Source organism: Littorina saxatilis, linkage group LG15 (assembly GCF_037325665.1).
Source record: "Littorina saxatilis isolate snail1 linkage group LG15, US_GU_Lsax_2.0, whole genome shotgun sequence".
Classification (NCBI taxonomy): Eukaryota; Metazoa; Mollusca; class Gastropoda; order Littorinimorpha; family Littorinidae; genus Littorina; species Littorina saxatilis.
The window spans coordinates 40,249,689-40,267,832 of NC_090259.1; the positions used below are offsets into that span (position 1 = coordinate 40,249,689).

Below are 18,144 nucleotides of genomic sequence, written 5' to 3' on the forward strand. Positions count from 1 at the left end.
AAGCTGTCAATATTGAAAAAAAGGCTATTTGGGGGCGTGGCAAATGGCAGAAAATTGATAATTGGGCACGTTTAGGAATTTTTAACAAACAAAAAGACATCAAAACACATTAATTCTTCTGATTTCTACTCTCAATAGTATATACTTAAGAAATCTTCAATTACAGACATGTGGTTGTCTTCATTCAGTCACAATGAGGGAGCCAAAATCAGGAATTTCACCATTTTGACAGGCGGAAATGAAGATCGGAGGAACCCTGAAATATGCAAACTTTAACTGCCTGTAACTTTTGAACTACTGGACAAATATGCATCAAATTTTGACAGCAGTCACAAAATGCAACATACTCTTGGATACATCTCTTTTGTGGAAATTGAACACACCACTTTTGAAAGTTAATTCTTAAAATATCAGAAAAAAGTAAAGACCTTCTGTAACGAAACTGAATCACAAATGACAGAAATCCACTTACTCACTGATTGTGATCTGCCTGGTTTTACTTATCAACAGTACTTCTCCACATACAAGTTATATTGTTCCTGGAGAGTGCTGTTTGGGACATGCCACATCCGTGCATTTGTGGAGATCGGTTCTAACAAAAAGTCCCATGCAAACACAAACACACTGCTGACGGTGTCACTGTCTTCTTTGGCTGGCCAAGAAAATCTGTTGTTGTCCAGAGAGCTCTTCTTTAAAAAGTTTACTTTTGCCTCATCTGCGCTTAGAATGTTTGTAACAGTGCCCACATGAAATGTTTCATCGTAGAACACTGCCACTGTCTGACCTGTCTGGGCAAATGAAAACCCGTCGCTATCTACTCGCTGGTCGTTCTCATGCTCTGAAGCAGAGGAGTCGGACTCTGATGGCTCGTCTTCCTCATCAAGGTTGTTGTCCACCTGTCCCTGTGTTCTGGGAATGGGTCCTGGGACGCAAGGAACTCCTTCAGAGACTGTTCCAGGCCTGGAAGGTCCTGTGTGAGCTTCAGAAGCTCAGACTTGAATCCCAGGACATGCCGGAAAAAGCGAATCTGGGTCTTCAGAGCAGCCAGTTTTTCTCTTTGCAGAGCTTTTCGTTCTAGCAGCCTGTCGACATCACCAGCACTGCTGCAGGCTCCCCCATCTTGACGGATCTCTTGAGCAATATCTGCCTTCTCCCTTGCCTTCTTCTGTCGATCTGCCTCTGTCCGCTGCTGCTGAAGCTGTAGCTTCTGTCTTTTGCTGGCTTTCACCTCTCTGTCATTCTCTCGGTGACGCTTTCGCATTTCAGGACCACTACTGGATGCATTCAGAAGAAGTTGCCTTTGTTCCTCATTGGACTTCTGGTTGAACCAAGCCTTCATTGTTTTGTTCCGTTTCAACATGGTCAGAGTGCTGTGGTGGTGGACTGAGGAGTTGCGGTGCGTGTAAATGGAAATATCGAGATCCCCAAAGCAGGCTTCTCCCAAGAGGTTGGTGATGTGTGAATGCCGCAGCCGCTCCAACACTTGTGGATCCTGAACAGCATGGTATCGGCCACCAGGCAGGAAGTCGTCCAACTGTCGCTCAGTGACAGCAACAAAGTTGACACAGAAGTGGCTGAAGGCACGCTGCACTTTCTGTTGTGTCGCCTCATCCAGATCTAGGAGTGCTGCAAGTGACGATGCGTCTGGTACTTGGATACTGAAGAGTGATGGCACATGGGGGCTGAAAATGGAGGCACTGTCATCTCTCCACTCTCTCAGCTGTGCGTGCAGCTCCACAACAGGCAAGAAAAACTCTGCATAGCTCGTCTCCCCAGCACACAGTAGAGTCCAGTAAGGTCCTGTGATCCTCTCGTAGACCATGGCAAGCGTGGCAACAAAAACGTTCACCTCTTCACTCTGGGCATCCTTCAACACACTTTCCAGCTTCTGGTTCCTGCTCGGCATGTAATCTGACAGGAACTCTATGATGTCGTCACGGTGTGCCAGCAGCTTTGTTGCACCATAAAAGATGCTGTTAAACCGGTTAGATTTGAAGCTTGGCACAGTAGACGTCTTGTTGGTCATCTCACAGTATGCAAGCCATGCATCTCTGCAGCCACATTGATCATCGCCCCTGGGTCCTAGAACCTCGCAGGCCATCCGCACATAGCGAACAGCTGCTGCCTCCTTTGCCTGCCAATGTCCAAACTGAGCTGCGTTGTCTCGGCCAATACGCTGCTGCCCCCACTCGGTCTGTAGTTCTTTCAGTGACTTCTCTGCACTTGTGCCTGAAACAGTCAGAATTAAGAATATAAGATACAGCATTCAGTGATTCACACACATTTGCTGACATTGTAGAGATACAAAGTGATACTAGATAGTAATACAGAACAAACACACAGTTTAAAATACAGACTTAAAAATGTATCATTTACACATTACATTTACAGCACACTCTGCATAGAGGTTAACCTTTATAATAGACACAGACACTGATACAGTGAAACACATGTACAAAGCTGTGAAATGTGTTTACTCACCAAGTCCAAGCAAGTAATGGGCGTTGCAGTACAGGAACTGGAGATCCTCCTCTGTCCCCAGGGTTGCCTTTCTGAGGTCGTTGAAGTCTTTCTTCATGAGCTTGTTTGGAGCGGCTCTGTCAGACATCAGTCCTGAACACTTCTGCAGAGCTGCTTTGAAGCAGCGTTCTGTGTCGTCTTTGTCGTAGACTTGCGCCACTTCTTGGAGGAGACTGACGGTAACATCCACAAGAGTCTTGGCGTCTTCTGTAGCTACCTCTGTGAATCCACAGCTGAGGGACCCTGCACTTGTGGTCACTTGTTGACCCACATATTTCCGGTGGTCCCGTGTTGTTCCGTCAAAATGAATATCAAAATTGTCAGAGTCAAGCACAGTCTCGGCAACATGGTATTTAGCCAGGTAGTGCCCTTGATCCGCAAACCGCAGAGATGTGCGTTCAGATGGTACATCTTTGTCGTCGATATCGGTGTGGAACAGATTGCGCGCAACTGTTTGGATGACATGGCCACTGTTCTTTGCAGAAACCCCACAAGAAATGAGTCCAATGGTAGTTTTGATGACATCATGCGTGAATTTCTTCCTGGGGCCCTCCTCTGTTGTCTTCACAGTATGTACTACAGCTTCTTCAAGAAGATCAGCAGTCAGCTGATTATGTCTGTCCAAGTCTTGTTGTCGCTTCTCCTTCACACTGTTCAATTTGGCTCTCAGACTTGAATTAGCAGTCTGACACAACTTGAGTTTGTGCTTCAGACGCTCAATTGTTTGAATGCACCCACCATCCTCATGATCTTTCAGATTTTCTTCTCTCTTTTTTAAGTTGGTTTCCTGCCTTTTCAGTCTCTTGTAAAAGTTTGTTTGCCGAATTTTGCCGATGTACTCCTTGGCACTGCACAACTGGGTTTCCACACATTTTATGTGAGATGCACTACGTTCAGCTTTGCCTTGAAGTTTTGTCAAGTCTGCCTGCAAGATGGTTACGCTTTGAGTTTTCTCTTTGAGAAGGTCCTTGTAAATCATCTCTCGGTTCTTTGCTTCCAACAGACTCCCACTGAGCTCTTCATTGCTCCTGCGTAGTGCAGCTAACTGCCTGCCACTTGATGCAATCTTTAGATGAGTCAATTCATCTCCGGTTGGATGGTCAGCTGGGGGTGTTGCAGGTGCATTCTCTATTGCACAAGGCACAACAGACGGGACAGTAGGCATCGCAGATACCAGGGGAAAATGAGACTGCTGTTGAAATAAATAGTCTTTCAGCTTCGCCTCGTTGTTGCCTCTGTGCAGACTTTTAGAGAAAGTGTCATATGGTTTGCGTACTTTGTCGAGTCTTGCTCTAAGCTGCTTGTCAGACAAGTCTGAAATGTTAAGTCCAACATGTGTAAACCACTGCCTGCACAAAGTATGCCTCTCGTCTTTCTGGAACATGAGTAAGTCAATTAGTGTCCCATTTGTCACTAGTTCTGTAGGGCTGGGCAGGTCACACAGAGAGTCAGGAGACAGAAGATGGCGTCTTGTAAGTCACAACTTCTGCAAGAAGGGCCCAATGTTTCTGGTATTAATTTCCTCGCCCACATCAGCATACACAAATGCAACAATATCACCTTCACTAGAGTGGACTTCAGCAGCTTGTTTGTTTGCACGCCTGACCTCTTCCTTCAGGGTTGTATGAAGAAGAAGACTGTTGTCACAGATGGAAGAAAACAGAGTCTCCATATCCTCCCATGATTTCCCAAGCTGAAGCCGCAACTGATCAAGTTGGATGAGGAGACGATTTGTAAGGACTTGATGCTTGGGGAGGGCAACTTTTCTTCCTCGTCCTGCGCTTGACATCCATCTGCTTAGTCGATCAAAGTTGTCATCTTCTGAATAAAATAAAAACAAAACTCATGAGTAAATTGACATCTTTAAATCAAATGGTTTGTCTCATCTGTGTTTTGTTTTGAACTCTATGATAATAGTTACTTCACTTTTGCTCTAAAAAAATTTTTTAAAAGAGAGAGAGAGAGAGCACTTAAATGTGGACTTTTGCACTTCTAAAACTATATCTGAGAAGCAATTGCGTGTAAACAAGGTGCACTTTTCACGTAAAGAATTATTTCTTTCAGGCTACAACACGAAAAAAGCCAAATAGTAGAAAACGAAACCTGACTGAGTTATTCTTTGAAACCTTCGACGCCTTACTTCCGGTCTAACACTTTCGTACACAACAGTCAATATCTACGCTTAAATGTGCCATCCTGTTACAATAATGACAAAAATACTATCAAATAAGTTCAAAGTATCAACCAAAGTACATAAAGTCAACAGGAAAGACAGCAAGAAAAATAAAAAGCTTCGACACCAGTAGCGTATGAGCGAAACACAGTACAATTTCAGACCGGTCCACTTCACCACTTTGATTTACAATCTACACGAAGATACAGACAAGAGAAACAAAATATAGGCCTAAGCTTCTTTAGATAACTTTAATACAACAAAACAAAACAATATTTACCGATGAAAGGCCTGAATGCGTTGAGCCAAGGGTAATCTGTACTGTTCTCAATCGCAGCATTTGAACCTCGATTCGCCATTGTTGACATGCGAACATGTGTGTGGTTTGAATGTGAAGGTCGGCTTTCCCGGCTTGCGATTGGCTCCCATTGACCTGACCTCTTAGTTTCGTATATCACTGTTTTCAGCAGAAAACAAGCTTTCCAGCGCACTATAAGACTTGCAGTGTATTTTGTACGGTTTGTGAGATACAAAGGTTTAAAAACAAGCAATAGTTTTGAACTAAAAGTTCAAAATTTTCCATCCATTCTTTGGGAATAAAACTTATACGAAAACAATCTACAGGAAGAGATGAACCAAAATATGGTAATTATATGCTAATTTGAAGGTTGTGGGGTCAAGGAGAAAAGAATTTCCCCAACAGCTGTAGATCGTGGTTCAAAGCAACGCGAGAAAAGGAGCGTCAGCCACCGAGGGATTTGCCGACCGTGGTCAAGTTTGGAATTAAATTTCTCTCTCACACACTCATATTTGACAAAACAAGACACATTAATAAAAGATTGAAAAAATGATCTTTATTTTGATACCATTTTTTTTAAAATTTGGTTAGTAATTGCTGAAGCAGAGTAAGTTGAAAAGTGCCATATTTCACTCAAGTTTTGCCTTTCCCGCACTGCTGCTGATAGCACTGCTGGTACCTAGTATAATTATTTGCTTTGAATTGATGGGTCATTGAACTCTCAGAAACACATTAGTTCATTGAGTGTAATGTCCTTTGGTCTTACCTGACTGAAAAGTGTTTTGTAAGTGTCTGATGTGCATTTTTTTAAAGTTTTTAGATGACCAGCGCTTTTTAATCATATGTGTGTGTGTCCATGCATCTTAACATCATTGTGGGGTAATGTGTGTATTTAATCCAAAGCCAAGGTTGTGGTGGTACACACACATTGAGAGGTAGTCATTGTGTTAGCTCTGACAAATCTGTGCGTCTTTTTCAACTTCAATTTATGTTTCCTTCATTGTCAACCATATCTGAAAGAGAACACTACTGGGCAAAGAAGCAAAAATGAAGCGGTGCACACTTTCATATGATTGTGTGAAAAATATTAAACTGTGTGTGTGTGCGTTCATCTACCTTACGTTAGCAGGTAGTGTGTGTATCTATTCACTGGGTCTATGGGGTATCTAAAATTTATGAAGAAGGGGTGCACACTATCCCCACCTTTTCCATTTCCATTGATCCCTATGTGTAACCTACATTCATACCAAGTTTTATCAAATTGTCCTGAATTCTGATCAGTGTCTGATGTGCATTTTTTTTAAAGTTTTTTAGATGACCAGCGCTTTTTAATCATATGTGTGTGTGTCCATGCATCTTAACATCATTGTGGGGTAATGTGTATATTTAATCCAAAGCCAAGGTTGTGGTGGTACACACACATTGTGAGGTAGTCATTGTGTTAGCTCTGACAAATCTGTGCGCCTTTTTCAACTTCAATTTATGTTTCCTTCATTGTCAACCATATCTGAAAGAGAACACTACTGGGCAAAGAAGCAAAAATGAAGCGGTGCACACTTTCATATGATTGTGTGAAAAATATTAAACTGTGTGTGTGTGCGTTCATCTACCTTACGTTAGCAGGTAGTGTGTGTATCTATTCACTGGGTCTATGGGGTATCTAAAATTTATGAAGAAGGGGTGCACACTATCCCCACCTTTTCAATTTCCATTGATCCCTATGTGTAACCTACATTCATACCAAGTTTTATCAAATTGTCCTGAATTCTGATCAGTGTCTGATATGCATTTTTTTTAAAGTTTTTAGATGACCAGCGCTTTTTAATCATATGTGTGTGTGTCCATGCATCTTAACATCATTGTGGGGTAATGTGTGTATTTAATCCAAAGCCAAGGTTGTGGTGGTACACACACATTGTGAGGTAGTCATTGTGTTAGCTCTGACAAATCTGTGCGTCTTTTTCAACTTCAATTTATGTTTCCTTCATTGTCAGCCATATCTGAAAGAGAACACTACTGGGCAAAGAAGCAAAAATGAAGTGGTGCACACTTTCATATGATTGTGTGAAAAATATTAAACTGTGTGTGTGTGCGTTCATCTACCTTACGTTAGCAGGTAGTGTGTGTATCCATTCACTGGGTCTATGGGGTATCTAAAATTTATGAAGAAGGGGTGCACACTATCCCCACCTTTTCCATTTCCATTGATCCCTATGTGTAACCTACATTCATACCAAGTTTTTATCAAGTTGTCCTGAATTCTGATCAGAGTATCTTAACAACCTTAACATGTATTTTTGACTCACATGCGAAGCAAAGTGAGTCTATGTACTCACCCTAGTCGTCCGGGCGGCCGGCCGTCCGTCCGTCCGTCCGAAAACTTAAACGTTGGAATTTTCTCAGACACTATTAGGCCTATCAGCACCAAATGTGGCATGATGGTGCATGGTGACAAGGCCTCAAAAAACATACATGGTAACTTGACCTTGCATCAAGGTCAAGGTCACAGGGGCCATAAATGTTGTCTCAAAAACAGCTATTTTTCACATTTTCCCAATTTTCTCCCAAGCTATTGATAATGGCTACCTCACCTATACGTGGTTTATAGATCAAAGTAAGCCCTATCTTTTGATATAAGTTTGGTTGATCTTGCTGCAAGATCAAGGTCACAGGGGTCCTTCAAATTTGGATTGTATGCATATTTTAAAGTGACCTTGACCCTTAACTATGGAAGTTAACTCTTCCAAACTTTCCTAATTGGGTGAGGCACATGTTATTCTTTCATACTGATACACTTTTGGTTACGTATCTTCAAGGTCAAGGTCACTTTGACCGCTCTGAATTGTGACCAAAACAGGTCTGTGAACCACTAAAATTGACCTTGTCTCTTGGTAGAAACTCATACTAAACACTGTTGTGCTTCTGGTTGTTAAAATTAACAGTCTTGTCTTGGGTGACCTTGACCTTGGGTGAAGGTCATGTGTATTTAGGTAGGAAAAATTTGCAAAAGTTGCAAAAAAATGTGTTCTTAGTGTAATTTGCCATGTTGTTGTTTGACCTTGACCTTCAAGGTCACTTGAAAGTCAAGGTCATATTGAGGTCAAGGTCATGCATGTGAGTCGTATGAGCTTTGCTCTTGTTTTTTTCTTTGGCCTAATTAAATCTGTTTGTTTCCAGAGTGGTCTTCTTACAGCGACTCGGACGATGACTATCTTCCCGGCTCAGAAGATGACACTGACTCGAGCAACAATGACGCCACAGCACCATGTGGAGTGCCAGGGACCACCAGTGAATCCGATGAGTCCATCATCTTTCCCTTTCTACGTAAATCTGATGGTTAGTTAGTCTCATCCTTTTTTTATTAGCATTCGTATTACGTTAAAAAGGTTGAATAAGGATTACATGTGGATAACAATCATGTAGTTTCTAAAAAAGAGGTAAGTTTTCTTTGATAAGTGTTTTTGTTTTGTTATGGAATTTTTTGTTGTATTCCATTGTAATTAAAGACTGAGGTATGTTGACAGCAATTTGAGCAAGTAATAAAGTTAACATGAACGGTGTGGGGGTGGGGGTAATCATGTGTAATGTTACACTGATTGACTGCACATGCCTATGCCATGTACATTCTATTGGTCCACGGCAAACTGACCTTTGACATCGGCCATTGTCGGAGATGTGATCGAGCGGTGGGACCATTTTGGTTTCACCAATTCCGAACTCTGTTTTTAGTTTGTCTGTCTGCTGGGCTATAAGCAATATGTAATAATATTTCTGACTCTAGCTAAAAAAAATTCAGTAAGTTGTGAATAAAAAAATAAAAGTATGCGTTCTTGTGTGTGTGTGTGAACAGGTGCAAGGTGGTCACCAGGTATTCCATCTGAATCTCTAAAAGCTGCAGGTCTCTACACCTCATCACAGCCACCCTCTTCTTCATCGTCCAGAAGCATCACTCGACCAAGCGGGAGTAAATCTTCATCCCAGCCAGCATCTAAACCTTCATCGTCGACCAATACTCGACCAAGCGGCATAAGAATCCATATTGCCGCAAATACAAATGGCAAAAGAGTGTACGATAAAGAGAACTGGTGCAAGTTCTGTAACTCCCCAAGCACCAACCTCGCTAAACACCAGTTTTCGAAACATAAGAAGGAACCTGAAATAGTGGAAATTTTGTCTAACCCCAAGAACTCAGCAGAAAGGCGTTTTCTGCTGGAAAGAGTGCGGAACCTTGGTAACTATTATTACAACTGTCGCGTTCTTAAAAAAAACAAGGGTAAACTAATACCCTGGCGATCACCCTCAGAAAAAGTGAACCCTCTGTGCTACATCCCCTGTGAATTTTGCCTGGGCTTCTTTGTAAGAAACGAACTGTGGCGGCACCAACAACGCTGCAAATTCCGGAAAACTTCAAAAAACGGAAGAAACGTCATATCCAGAGCTGAATCTTTGCTTCCATCCAACATGGAGTGCAGCGGAGGCTAGAAGGAAAACATTTTTGATGGCATGCATTCTGATGGCTTCACTTTTGTTGCTAAAAGAGATCACCTCATTGTGAAGTTCGGCGAAAAACTGTATCAGAAACATGGCCACTTGCAGCACAGACGACAATTCATGCGGCAAAAAATCAGAGAGCTTGCCCGGTTCTTGTTGGTAGCCAGAGAAGAGGACTCTACAATCACAGCACTTCAATCTTGTATTCGTCCCGACAAGTTCCTTGTGGTGATTTCTGCTGTCAAAAAACTCTGTGGGTATGATTCACTCACACATGTTTATGAAAATCCATCACTGGCCCTTAAGATTGGGCATTCTCTCAAGAAGTGTGCGACAATTCTGAGAAGTCAAGCACTCATAGAGGGAAACAGTGAACTGCAGCAAGTGTCTGCGGACTTCGTGGATCTATGCGATTCTGACTGGAAAGAACACATCTCATCTGCTGCCCTCTCAACATTGGCCTCAAAGCAAAACAACAAGCCACATGTTCTGCCACTGACGGAAGACATGAAGAAAGTGACAAAATATATGGCGGAGGAAAGGGAACGGTGCTTGAACACCCTGAGGTCAGAGCCAACAGTTGCAGCATGGCATGCTCTTGCTAAGGTTTCACTGTCGAACATCATCATGTTCAATCGTCGCAGGAGTGGTGAAGCTGCCAGGATTTTGCTTACAGACTTTGAAGCGGCAAAGGAGAAAACATGGCGGACAGGTAGCTCCGCTCTGCTGCTCGTGGCTGTGAATTTTGTGAAATCTACATGTGCTACTGTCAACTTTTTTCCGACAGCCGCGTCAGCGATTTTGACAGGACCATGTCAAAATTGTGTCATGTTCATTCATTTTGTTTTCCTACTTTGTATAAAAACGTTTATGACCTCTTTGTTTACCTGCTTTTCGCTATAGCTTTCCCCTGTTTTTCGCTCCTTAACCACTGTTGTTCCCTTTTAGAGAGAGAGACCCGTTCACTGATGCTTGTCCCATGCCTAGCTACCGATGCCCAGCCCTGGTTCTTCTTCTTCAAAGAAGTTGTAACCTAAATTTTGAATGCCTTTAGACATCGTTAATTTCAGATCCAGGGTTGGTTGTTTTTACGCAATATCGGTCAGGTGCTCGCAAAAATTGTTTTTTCTTGATCTTGACACCGTCCTGGTATATATGTTTTTAGTTTTTCACGGACAAAATGGTTTTCGAACAGCTCTCTTCATCTTTTTCCATGCACATTTCTTGTGTGTGTACTACGAGAAAAATATTGAATGTTTCAACTCCACACCCTTAAACCCCATACCCGACTCAAAATCGCAACCTTCCTATTTTAGTCAACCAATTGGAAGTAAGCGTTACGGGCATATGCTTTGGAACATTATATTCGTGCATAGTTTTGTGACACATGTTGAAAAGATATTCCCGTTTCGTTTCCGATCTATGTTTTTGAATGTCCCAGTGCGTCCCTATCGCCAATTTGTTTGAATGGTAGTGATGTGCAAGTATGGATCCGGTGGTTTCACCATGAAATTTGACAGTAAGTGACTTTTTTGACTCTCATACTTTTTGTTCTATACGTGAATTAACAGGGTGCTCATGGATGATATCTTTAGTATACACACCTGATTCATTTTAGAAGTGAATTGTGCTGTTTAAATTCGTATTTAAATTGAATCGAAACGTAACAGACCGATTTCTTTGTGCACCCTGTGCGGGGCAGGTAGGGTATGGGCAGGTTGGGTCAGTGACTCGACCTGCCCCGTCATTACCCAACCTGCCCCTTCTTTACATATAGAGAATACTACATGGCTTGCTGTGTCGTACCAGATTTACACGAGTTTTTTTAATTTAATATTGAACTGCGAGCGAAAGCCATGTAGTATTCTGTTTATCCTACATATTTTACTTACGTGTATTTAACTGAAAATGTCCTGCAGTCGAGGCATTGTAAAAGCTGGTTGGCCTTGAGACCTGGGTCAATGATCGGTACTTGCAATCTGAACACAGCTGCCTGTCCAGACACTGACCTTCTTACCCGGGGTCAATGACCGAGTTTTTATATGAGAGGAAAGTCTCTGAAGGATTGGTCAGCGCAGAATAAGATAAGAGAGGGGTTGAAGTGAATAGCGCAAAGAGGGGGGAGGGAGGGGGGGTAGTAGCTATTTTGACTGCTGATGCAATCGCCAGCGGCTCGTGGCACTGGAGGGGTGGTGACACGGTCAAGTGAGGCGGAGAGGGGTAGCTGTCTAGCCACTGTGTCTGGCCTTGATTGGTGGTAGTCCTGAGTCCTTCTCAAAGTGGGGGGGGGGGGGGGGGGGGGATGAGTGGGCAGTAGAGAAGTGACAGACGACTTTGTGCTTCAGCGAAATTTGAACCCGCACGGCGGGCGATTTCAGCAGAATTTCGAACCCGCCCGACGCGATTTGAACCCGCCGGGGGCGATCGGGCGACCGCCAATATTCAGCCCTGTAAGCAGTGGAAAAACAGGTCCCTGCCAGACTTGCTTGACATGACCTCATTTACATGATATACACACGTGTGATTTGAACGATTATTATCTCACGAGTGTCTCTCTCACGTATGTAGGATAAATTTGTTATTGCATGAAATATGAATCATAGGTGAATTTGTTTGTATGTACGCGCGCGATTGTGTGTTGATGGGTGCGTGTATTTCATGTGTATGAGTTATAAATATTGTTTGTGTTACAGAATGACAGGTTTTGTTTATTGCAACAGCAACGGCACCATTTGTATTCAACCCTGACCTCTTATTTCAGTTATGTTTTTAATAACAACACGCACAGACATGCGAAGTTATGTTATTTTCCATTGATGTTTTTTAATATTATTTTTTGCTTCGTGTTTGTTTTTGGTAAGTTGTTACTATTGGCAATTTTCTTGTTCTTCTTTGTTTGGTTGGTTGTTTTCATATCTCAATTATGTACACAGGTTAATTGTGGTATCGTTCAGCTAGTCAATTTATTAATTTACCTTTATTTTGGCAGGATAATAGCTGTTTTTCTCAAGTTGACCCAACCTTCCCCACAGGGGTACCCAACCTGCCCCGTGGTGGGGCAGGTTGGGTATTTTTGGTGACCTTTTTATTTATCGTTTATCTCTCATGATTAGAACGATTTATTTTCGAATGTTGAATTATTGTATTGCAAAAGGATTAAAGTTTTCTTAAAAAGTTGTTTGAAATGTTTTCACTGGTTAATCTTTGAATGAGAGTGAAAAAGGATTTTTTTGACCCTACCTGCCCCACCCTCCCCTACACCATACACAACACTCCACTACAGGCACACAGTACATGTACACTAATAGACAGTACTACACTATAGGCACACAGTACACTCATACACAACACTACACTACAGACACACAGCACATTCATCCACAACTCATTCTTCCTTCCAAAATCAAGAATTCAATACATGTACCAGTTTACCATATCATTTCTGATCACATTTCATCAGACATTTCTATAGTTAAAATTAATAAAATTTAGTTTAGAGCCTCGCTAATTTAAGATTAATAAAATTTAAATTAAAAACTTGTGTGACCATGGTTATATTATTATTAATTATTATTATTATACTACATGATTTTTTGAAATTTTACAGAAAACGCAGTATTTTTACTCCAAAGATGATTATATTTGACACAGTAACATAAAACATATTTTTTTACTTTTAGGAGCAAATTCACACAAAAAAGCATATTTAGTGTGTGTACACGTGTAACGGATGACACAGGACCAAAAGCAATCAACATATTACATTATTAATATATTATGACATTTCTAGCACATGACATCACCAGCACAAAGGTTCAAAGCAACAGCTAATAATAAAATACACACACACACTTTGTGAGGTACTTCCTGTCAGCTCATGAATATTCATTATGCATAATACCCCATTATGATGGTGTAATACTTGCAAATTTTTTCAGAAGCTATTACATTAATATTGCTTTTATCCAGACCCACAGCATCTCATTTGTCAGTAAAAGAAACCATTTCAGACATTTAAGCCCAACTGTTCGAAATAAGTGGTAATTATCAAGTACCTCACAGTGGTAGTGATTTTAGGGCAGGGCAAAAGTACCCCACAGATGTAGGTAGACGAGTATGTGTGTGTGTGTGTGTGTGTGTGTGTGTGTGTGTGTGAGCATGCATGCGTGCTTATGTGTGAGTGCACAATTGTGTGTGTGTATTAATCCAGCAGAAACAGCTTCTCTTCCATACATTTGAATCATTTATATTGATACCACATGGAGACTATTCTGAACACACAAGCGTGGTTTTCTCTCTACAGTGCTTTTCCTAAAGTTAAATATTGAATTTTTGAATTTAAAAGTTTTTGGCACACCACTTTAAGATAATGCTCAAGGAAAAATAAATAGTCTTCTTTTTTCATTAACGCTTTTTCTCACAGTGATGTGTCAATATCTCAGACGCAAATCCAGAGTCATGCACCGTTTTATGCTTGGGAAGCGCACTATACTCACTTTGAAACGTGCATAGTGTCAAAAGAAATCACACACACACACACACACACACACACACACACACACACACTGAAAGTATGAAGAAGCCCCTCCAACTTTTGGTTGAGTTTGACTGCATTACCTTGAGGAGACTGACGACACTTCACAATGGAAAAAAAATAACTTTTACATTTCAGTGATTTGTTAAGTACAAGTGAAAGTAGAAATAAATTAACGTGACACTATCCCGTAATCACATATCAGGGTCAACTATAATCAGTCCATTGGTTTACAAAACTTTATTCAATTTGTTATCATGACAGAAACAATGCATTGTTTTTTTAAGATAACTCAAGCATAAATGCTTATTTTAAGTCATCCTGGTATGTACATAACAAAGTTTAGCATGATGGCGGACTAGATACATTTACTCATTTCAGACAACGAAAACAAACAGACAAACCTGATGCGCAAGCAATCAAAAAAGGGAGGGGGTGGTAGTACAGAACTTGGTGGGGGTAAAAACAAGAAACAAAAAGAAATGGGGTACGAGAGAACAGAATTCAGCATAAGGGGGAAAAAAGGACGACGAAGACTTGGAGCGCCAGAAATGTTGGAAGAGTGGGTCACGTCACAATAATATTAAATGCACAGAAGACACACACGCAAAGTTAATACATTTTGTGATCGGCGAAAATGGCACTAAATTACATAACGATTGGGCCATAATCGATAAGTCGAAACAAGGACACAAAACACGAGAGAAATTACGAAGAACAATTGGTCAGGCAGCATTTGTCTCATGACAGTGTCAAATGAACATTATGAATAAAATGTAGAGGCTCATGTACGGAACATGCCTGTTTGTCTTAATAAATTCTTGTACAGTTATGAATATGGTCTGATTGACATTCCGGGAATATTGCGGGATGCCTTTCAATAATATTTCAATAAACTTATAATCAGTTATCAATTGACAATAATCGTACATCTCTACACAAGGGTCAATGCAACAAATAGTGCTCAGCAGTCTCCCTTGGGTAACCGCACTCACATTTGGGGCAATCCTTGAGGTGCCGCTGACAAATCAAAATTCAAATCACTCATACCAATACCATACCTGTCAAGTCCTACGCATTCTGCGTAATTCTTACGGATTTTCGGTGTTTTTTTGGGTCCTACGTCGTATACCTCAAACCATACGCATTTTCAGCATTAAAAAAAAAAAAAAAAAAAAATTTTTTGTTTTTTTTGTTGCTGGCATGGACTGCCGTTCATTCATTTCTGAGGAGGAGCTTGCACCAGCCACACAACAGAAGTTCTGGCATGATGTGCGCCAGTTCTACATGGCCTGTGTGAGGAAAATGTTGAATAAATTTCCATTTGGCAGTGAAACCCTGCAACACCTTCAAGTGCTGGATCACAGTCTGGGAGCTGACACACTGACTGCCTTCTTACAGGTCAAAATTAACTCTGATGCATGCTGCCATGATTTTAAGGTGACTGGCAGCATGATTGACAAAGCAAAGATTTGCACAGATGAATACAACAAAGAACACAAGTGACAAGTGACAAAAAAAATGAACGAACAAGAGTGCAGTGTAAATGTATTACATGTAGTGGTAAATAAAGAGCAGTTTGTGTAGAAAGGAATTTATGTGTTTTACTTTTAGTTTGCGAAAAACAATCTGATTGGTTTAGTGTGTATGCGTGAGAAGTTGAATTTGTGCGTTTAACCACATCCTGATCCACGCATTAACTATGGTTTTTGATCCCCAACTATGGTTTCTTATGCCATTTACTATGGTCAGAGGCCAAAAGTACTTGACAGGTATGCAATACGCAGTCTGCAATTATGGACTTTTTCAAATCTATCTCCAAAATAATAATGACATGTTACTTTAAAATCAACGTTGATTGCAGTAAAGTAATTGACTGACAATTAAGGTTGTATGTGGGGTGCCTAAAATTTGAACTTTTCTTATTCCCGAATATTTTTTGTGGGCGCAGAAGCACGGGGCAAATGGTATTGTTTTTTTCTGGAGGGGGATCAGACAATATAAAACCAATTAGAGGCCGAGTTGCCTGACAGAAAGGCCAATTCTAGCCCCAGTCCATGCCGGTTACATGTAATTAGCTATGCACACATTTCAGATCGATACCCAACCTTACTGAGCATCAGTTCTTTGCGTTATTTTAATTTTCTTGTTTTTCTTTAAAATAAAAAAGGGAATGGTTTTATTGATGTCATTTTATTATGTCATTATCTAGTCAGCATAAATGACTTTTATGGATACAGGAGAAAGTGTTAAAATGTGAAGATTTCAAGTGTGGTTTGTGGTCATCTGCTCAGTTGACCACTTAAAATGTTGTTTCATTTGATGATACGTTTTGTTTGGTGTTCCCGCTTGAATGTGACAGTAAGTTGTACAATGTTACTGTGTGTGTGTGTGTGTGTGTGTGTGTGTGTGTGTGTGTGTGTGTGTGTGTGCGTGTGTGCGTGCGTGAGTGTGTTTGTGTGTGTTGGTGTGTGTGTGTGTTTGGTAACCGGCTTTGTACAGCGGGACCACCTTATTTTGTCATGTATTTTTATTCATTCTGGAGCTTTATTAAATAAACTGCCCATTTCAATCACAACTCTGGTCTGGTCTTATTGTCAGTGTTGCATAAATGATTGTATGTGAGCTTGTGAACATACAAAGAAAAAAGAAAGAAACATTCTGTGTCCGCGAAATATCTTGACTAAAAATCAGGCGGAAGACTACACCTGTTGCATTTCCTATTATGCTCAGGCAATTATAACTGAGGGCGGAAGCGACAATGATTCGTTTTCCCCCCAGATAACATTAATTTGTAGAGACGGAAAAGGAACACGCACATTCTGGAACTGATTTGTGTAAATAACTGAGAGGGTGTTTTGTCTGTTTTGTGAAACGGTCCTCACACATTTGCAAAGTTCCACAGTTAGGCAGCTGAATTAAAGCATTACATAATGCATAGTGTAAACTCTAGGCCTACTTCAAGGTCTTATTACTTCAAGATGCATACACGTGCTGTTGTATCTGTTAGTGCTTGCCGGACACCAGTGCTGATTAAAATGGCTTAGATTGTTACTAATTTGAAACTACAGTATGTCCTTTTACGTGTTGTGACAATTTTGTTGGTACCGATGATTTATAAAAAGACTTTTATCACAGGTTTATTTCGTATCAAACATTTATACTTACTTTCAAGTTCGAGTATAAGTTTACTTCCACGAGGAGAGTCTCTCTGTGTGCGCGCGCGCGCGCGCGCGTGTGTGTTTGTGTGTGTGCGTGCGTGCGTGCGCGCTTAAAGATTCTTGATTTTGGAACATAAGCAGTTTATCTGTCAGGGAGGTGTGTGTGTTTTCATGGCTGCGTGTTCTTTTCCCTCTCATTCTTCCTCTCGGCAGTCCGGCTTCAGAGTCATTTTGTTCCTCCAGGCTCAAAGCAGAAAGCAGCAATGTTTTAAAACATTCAAAAACAAGGATTGTATGTGAGTGTGAGTCATAATTTTCTTTTAAGAACCGAATCATAGCACCACAAGGTTCAAATATGTGCACAAAGCAAAAATAGTGCAAAGCAAAAATTAGGAAAGCAGCATATGGCCATGACTGGAGACACTGCTTTTTGTATCGATCATTCTGCAGACGTCACACTCTGGAGAAAATAAAACATGACAGAACTCAGTACTGATGTTCTCTGTAAACCATGATTTACATCTTTTACCTTATTCCATACGACATTGCGAGTTTTGCCGTTGTTTCCCTGATAATAAGTCTCGTACTTAGGCACTGTTTGTTTTTCCTCAGTTCATATTCAGAATTTTGCCACGTTTGTTTTGTTGTTGTTGTTGTGCTTGTTTAATTTAGGTTTGTTGTTTTTGTTTAAAACACTCAAACATACGCACACATCACACGCACACTTTTACTTTTTAAGTTATAATAAGTATTGCATTCAGCCACTGTTTTTTTCTCCTCAGTTGATATTCTGATTTTTGTCAGTTTTTGTGTCATTTGTTTTTGTTGTGCTTGTTTGATTTAGGTTTGGTGTTGTTTGTCGTTGTTGTTTGTTTAACACACACTCAAACACACACACACACACACTAACCAGACACACACACCACCACCACCACCACCACCACCACAAGAATAGGTTTACACTCAC

At 40.9% G+C, this 18,144-nt stretch overlaps 1 protein-coding gene and 1 long non-coding RNA gene across 2 annotated transcripts; one reads left to right on the forward strand and one right to left on the reverse strand.

The window, feature by feature from the left end:
- Positions 1-814: 814 nt before the first annotated feature.
- On the reverse strand, positions 815-4,435 carry LOC138948025 (uncharacterized). Its single transcript, XM_070319552.1, has 2 exons — positions 2,482-4,435; positions 815-2,229 (listed from the first exon to the last, which is right to left on the reverse strand). Exons 1-2 carry the CDS (start codon positions 3,902-3,904, stop codon positions 815-817), a joined length of 2,838 nt encoding a protein of 945 aa, XP_070175653.1. The 5' UTR covers positions 3,905-4,435.
- A 3,295-nt stretch (positions 4,436-7,730) lies between these two features.
- On the forward strand, positions 7,731-12,660 carry LOC138949315 (uncharacterized). The gene is made up of 2 exons (XR_011450230.1): positions 7,731-8,327; positions 8,842-12,660. It is a non-coding gene; the product is annotated as an uncharacterized lncRNA (long non-coding RNA).
- The last annotated feature ends 5,484 nt before the right edge of the window (positions 12,661-18,144 follow it).

Coding starts and splice junctions, on each gene's coding strand:
- LOC138948025 (XM_070319552.1), bottom strand. CDS start 3,904: ATGTTCCAGAAAGACGAGAGGCATACTTTGTGCAGGCAGTGGTTTACA. Junction 2,230..2,481: donor CCATTACTTGCTTGGACTTG/GTGAGTAAACAC, acceptor TGACTGTTTCAG/GCACAAGTGCAGAGAAGTCA.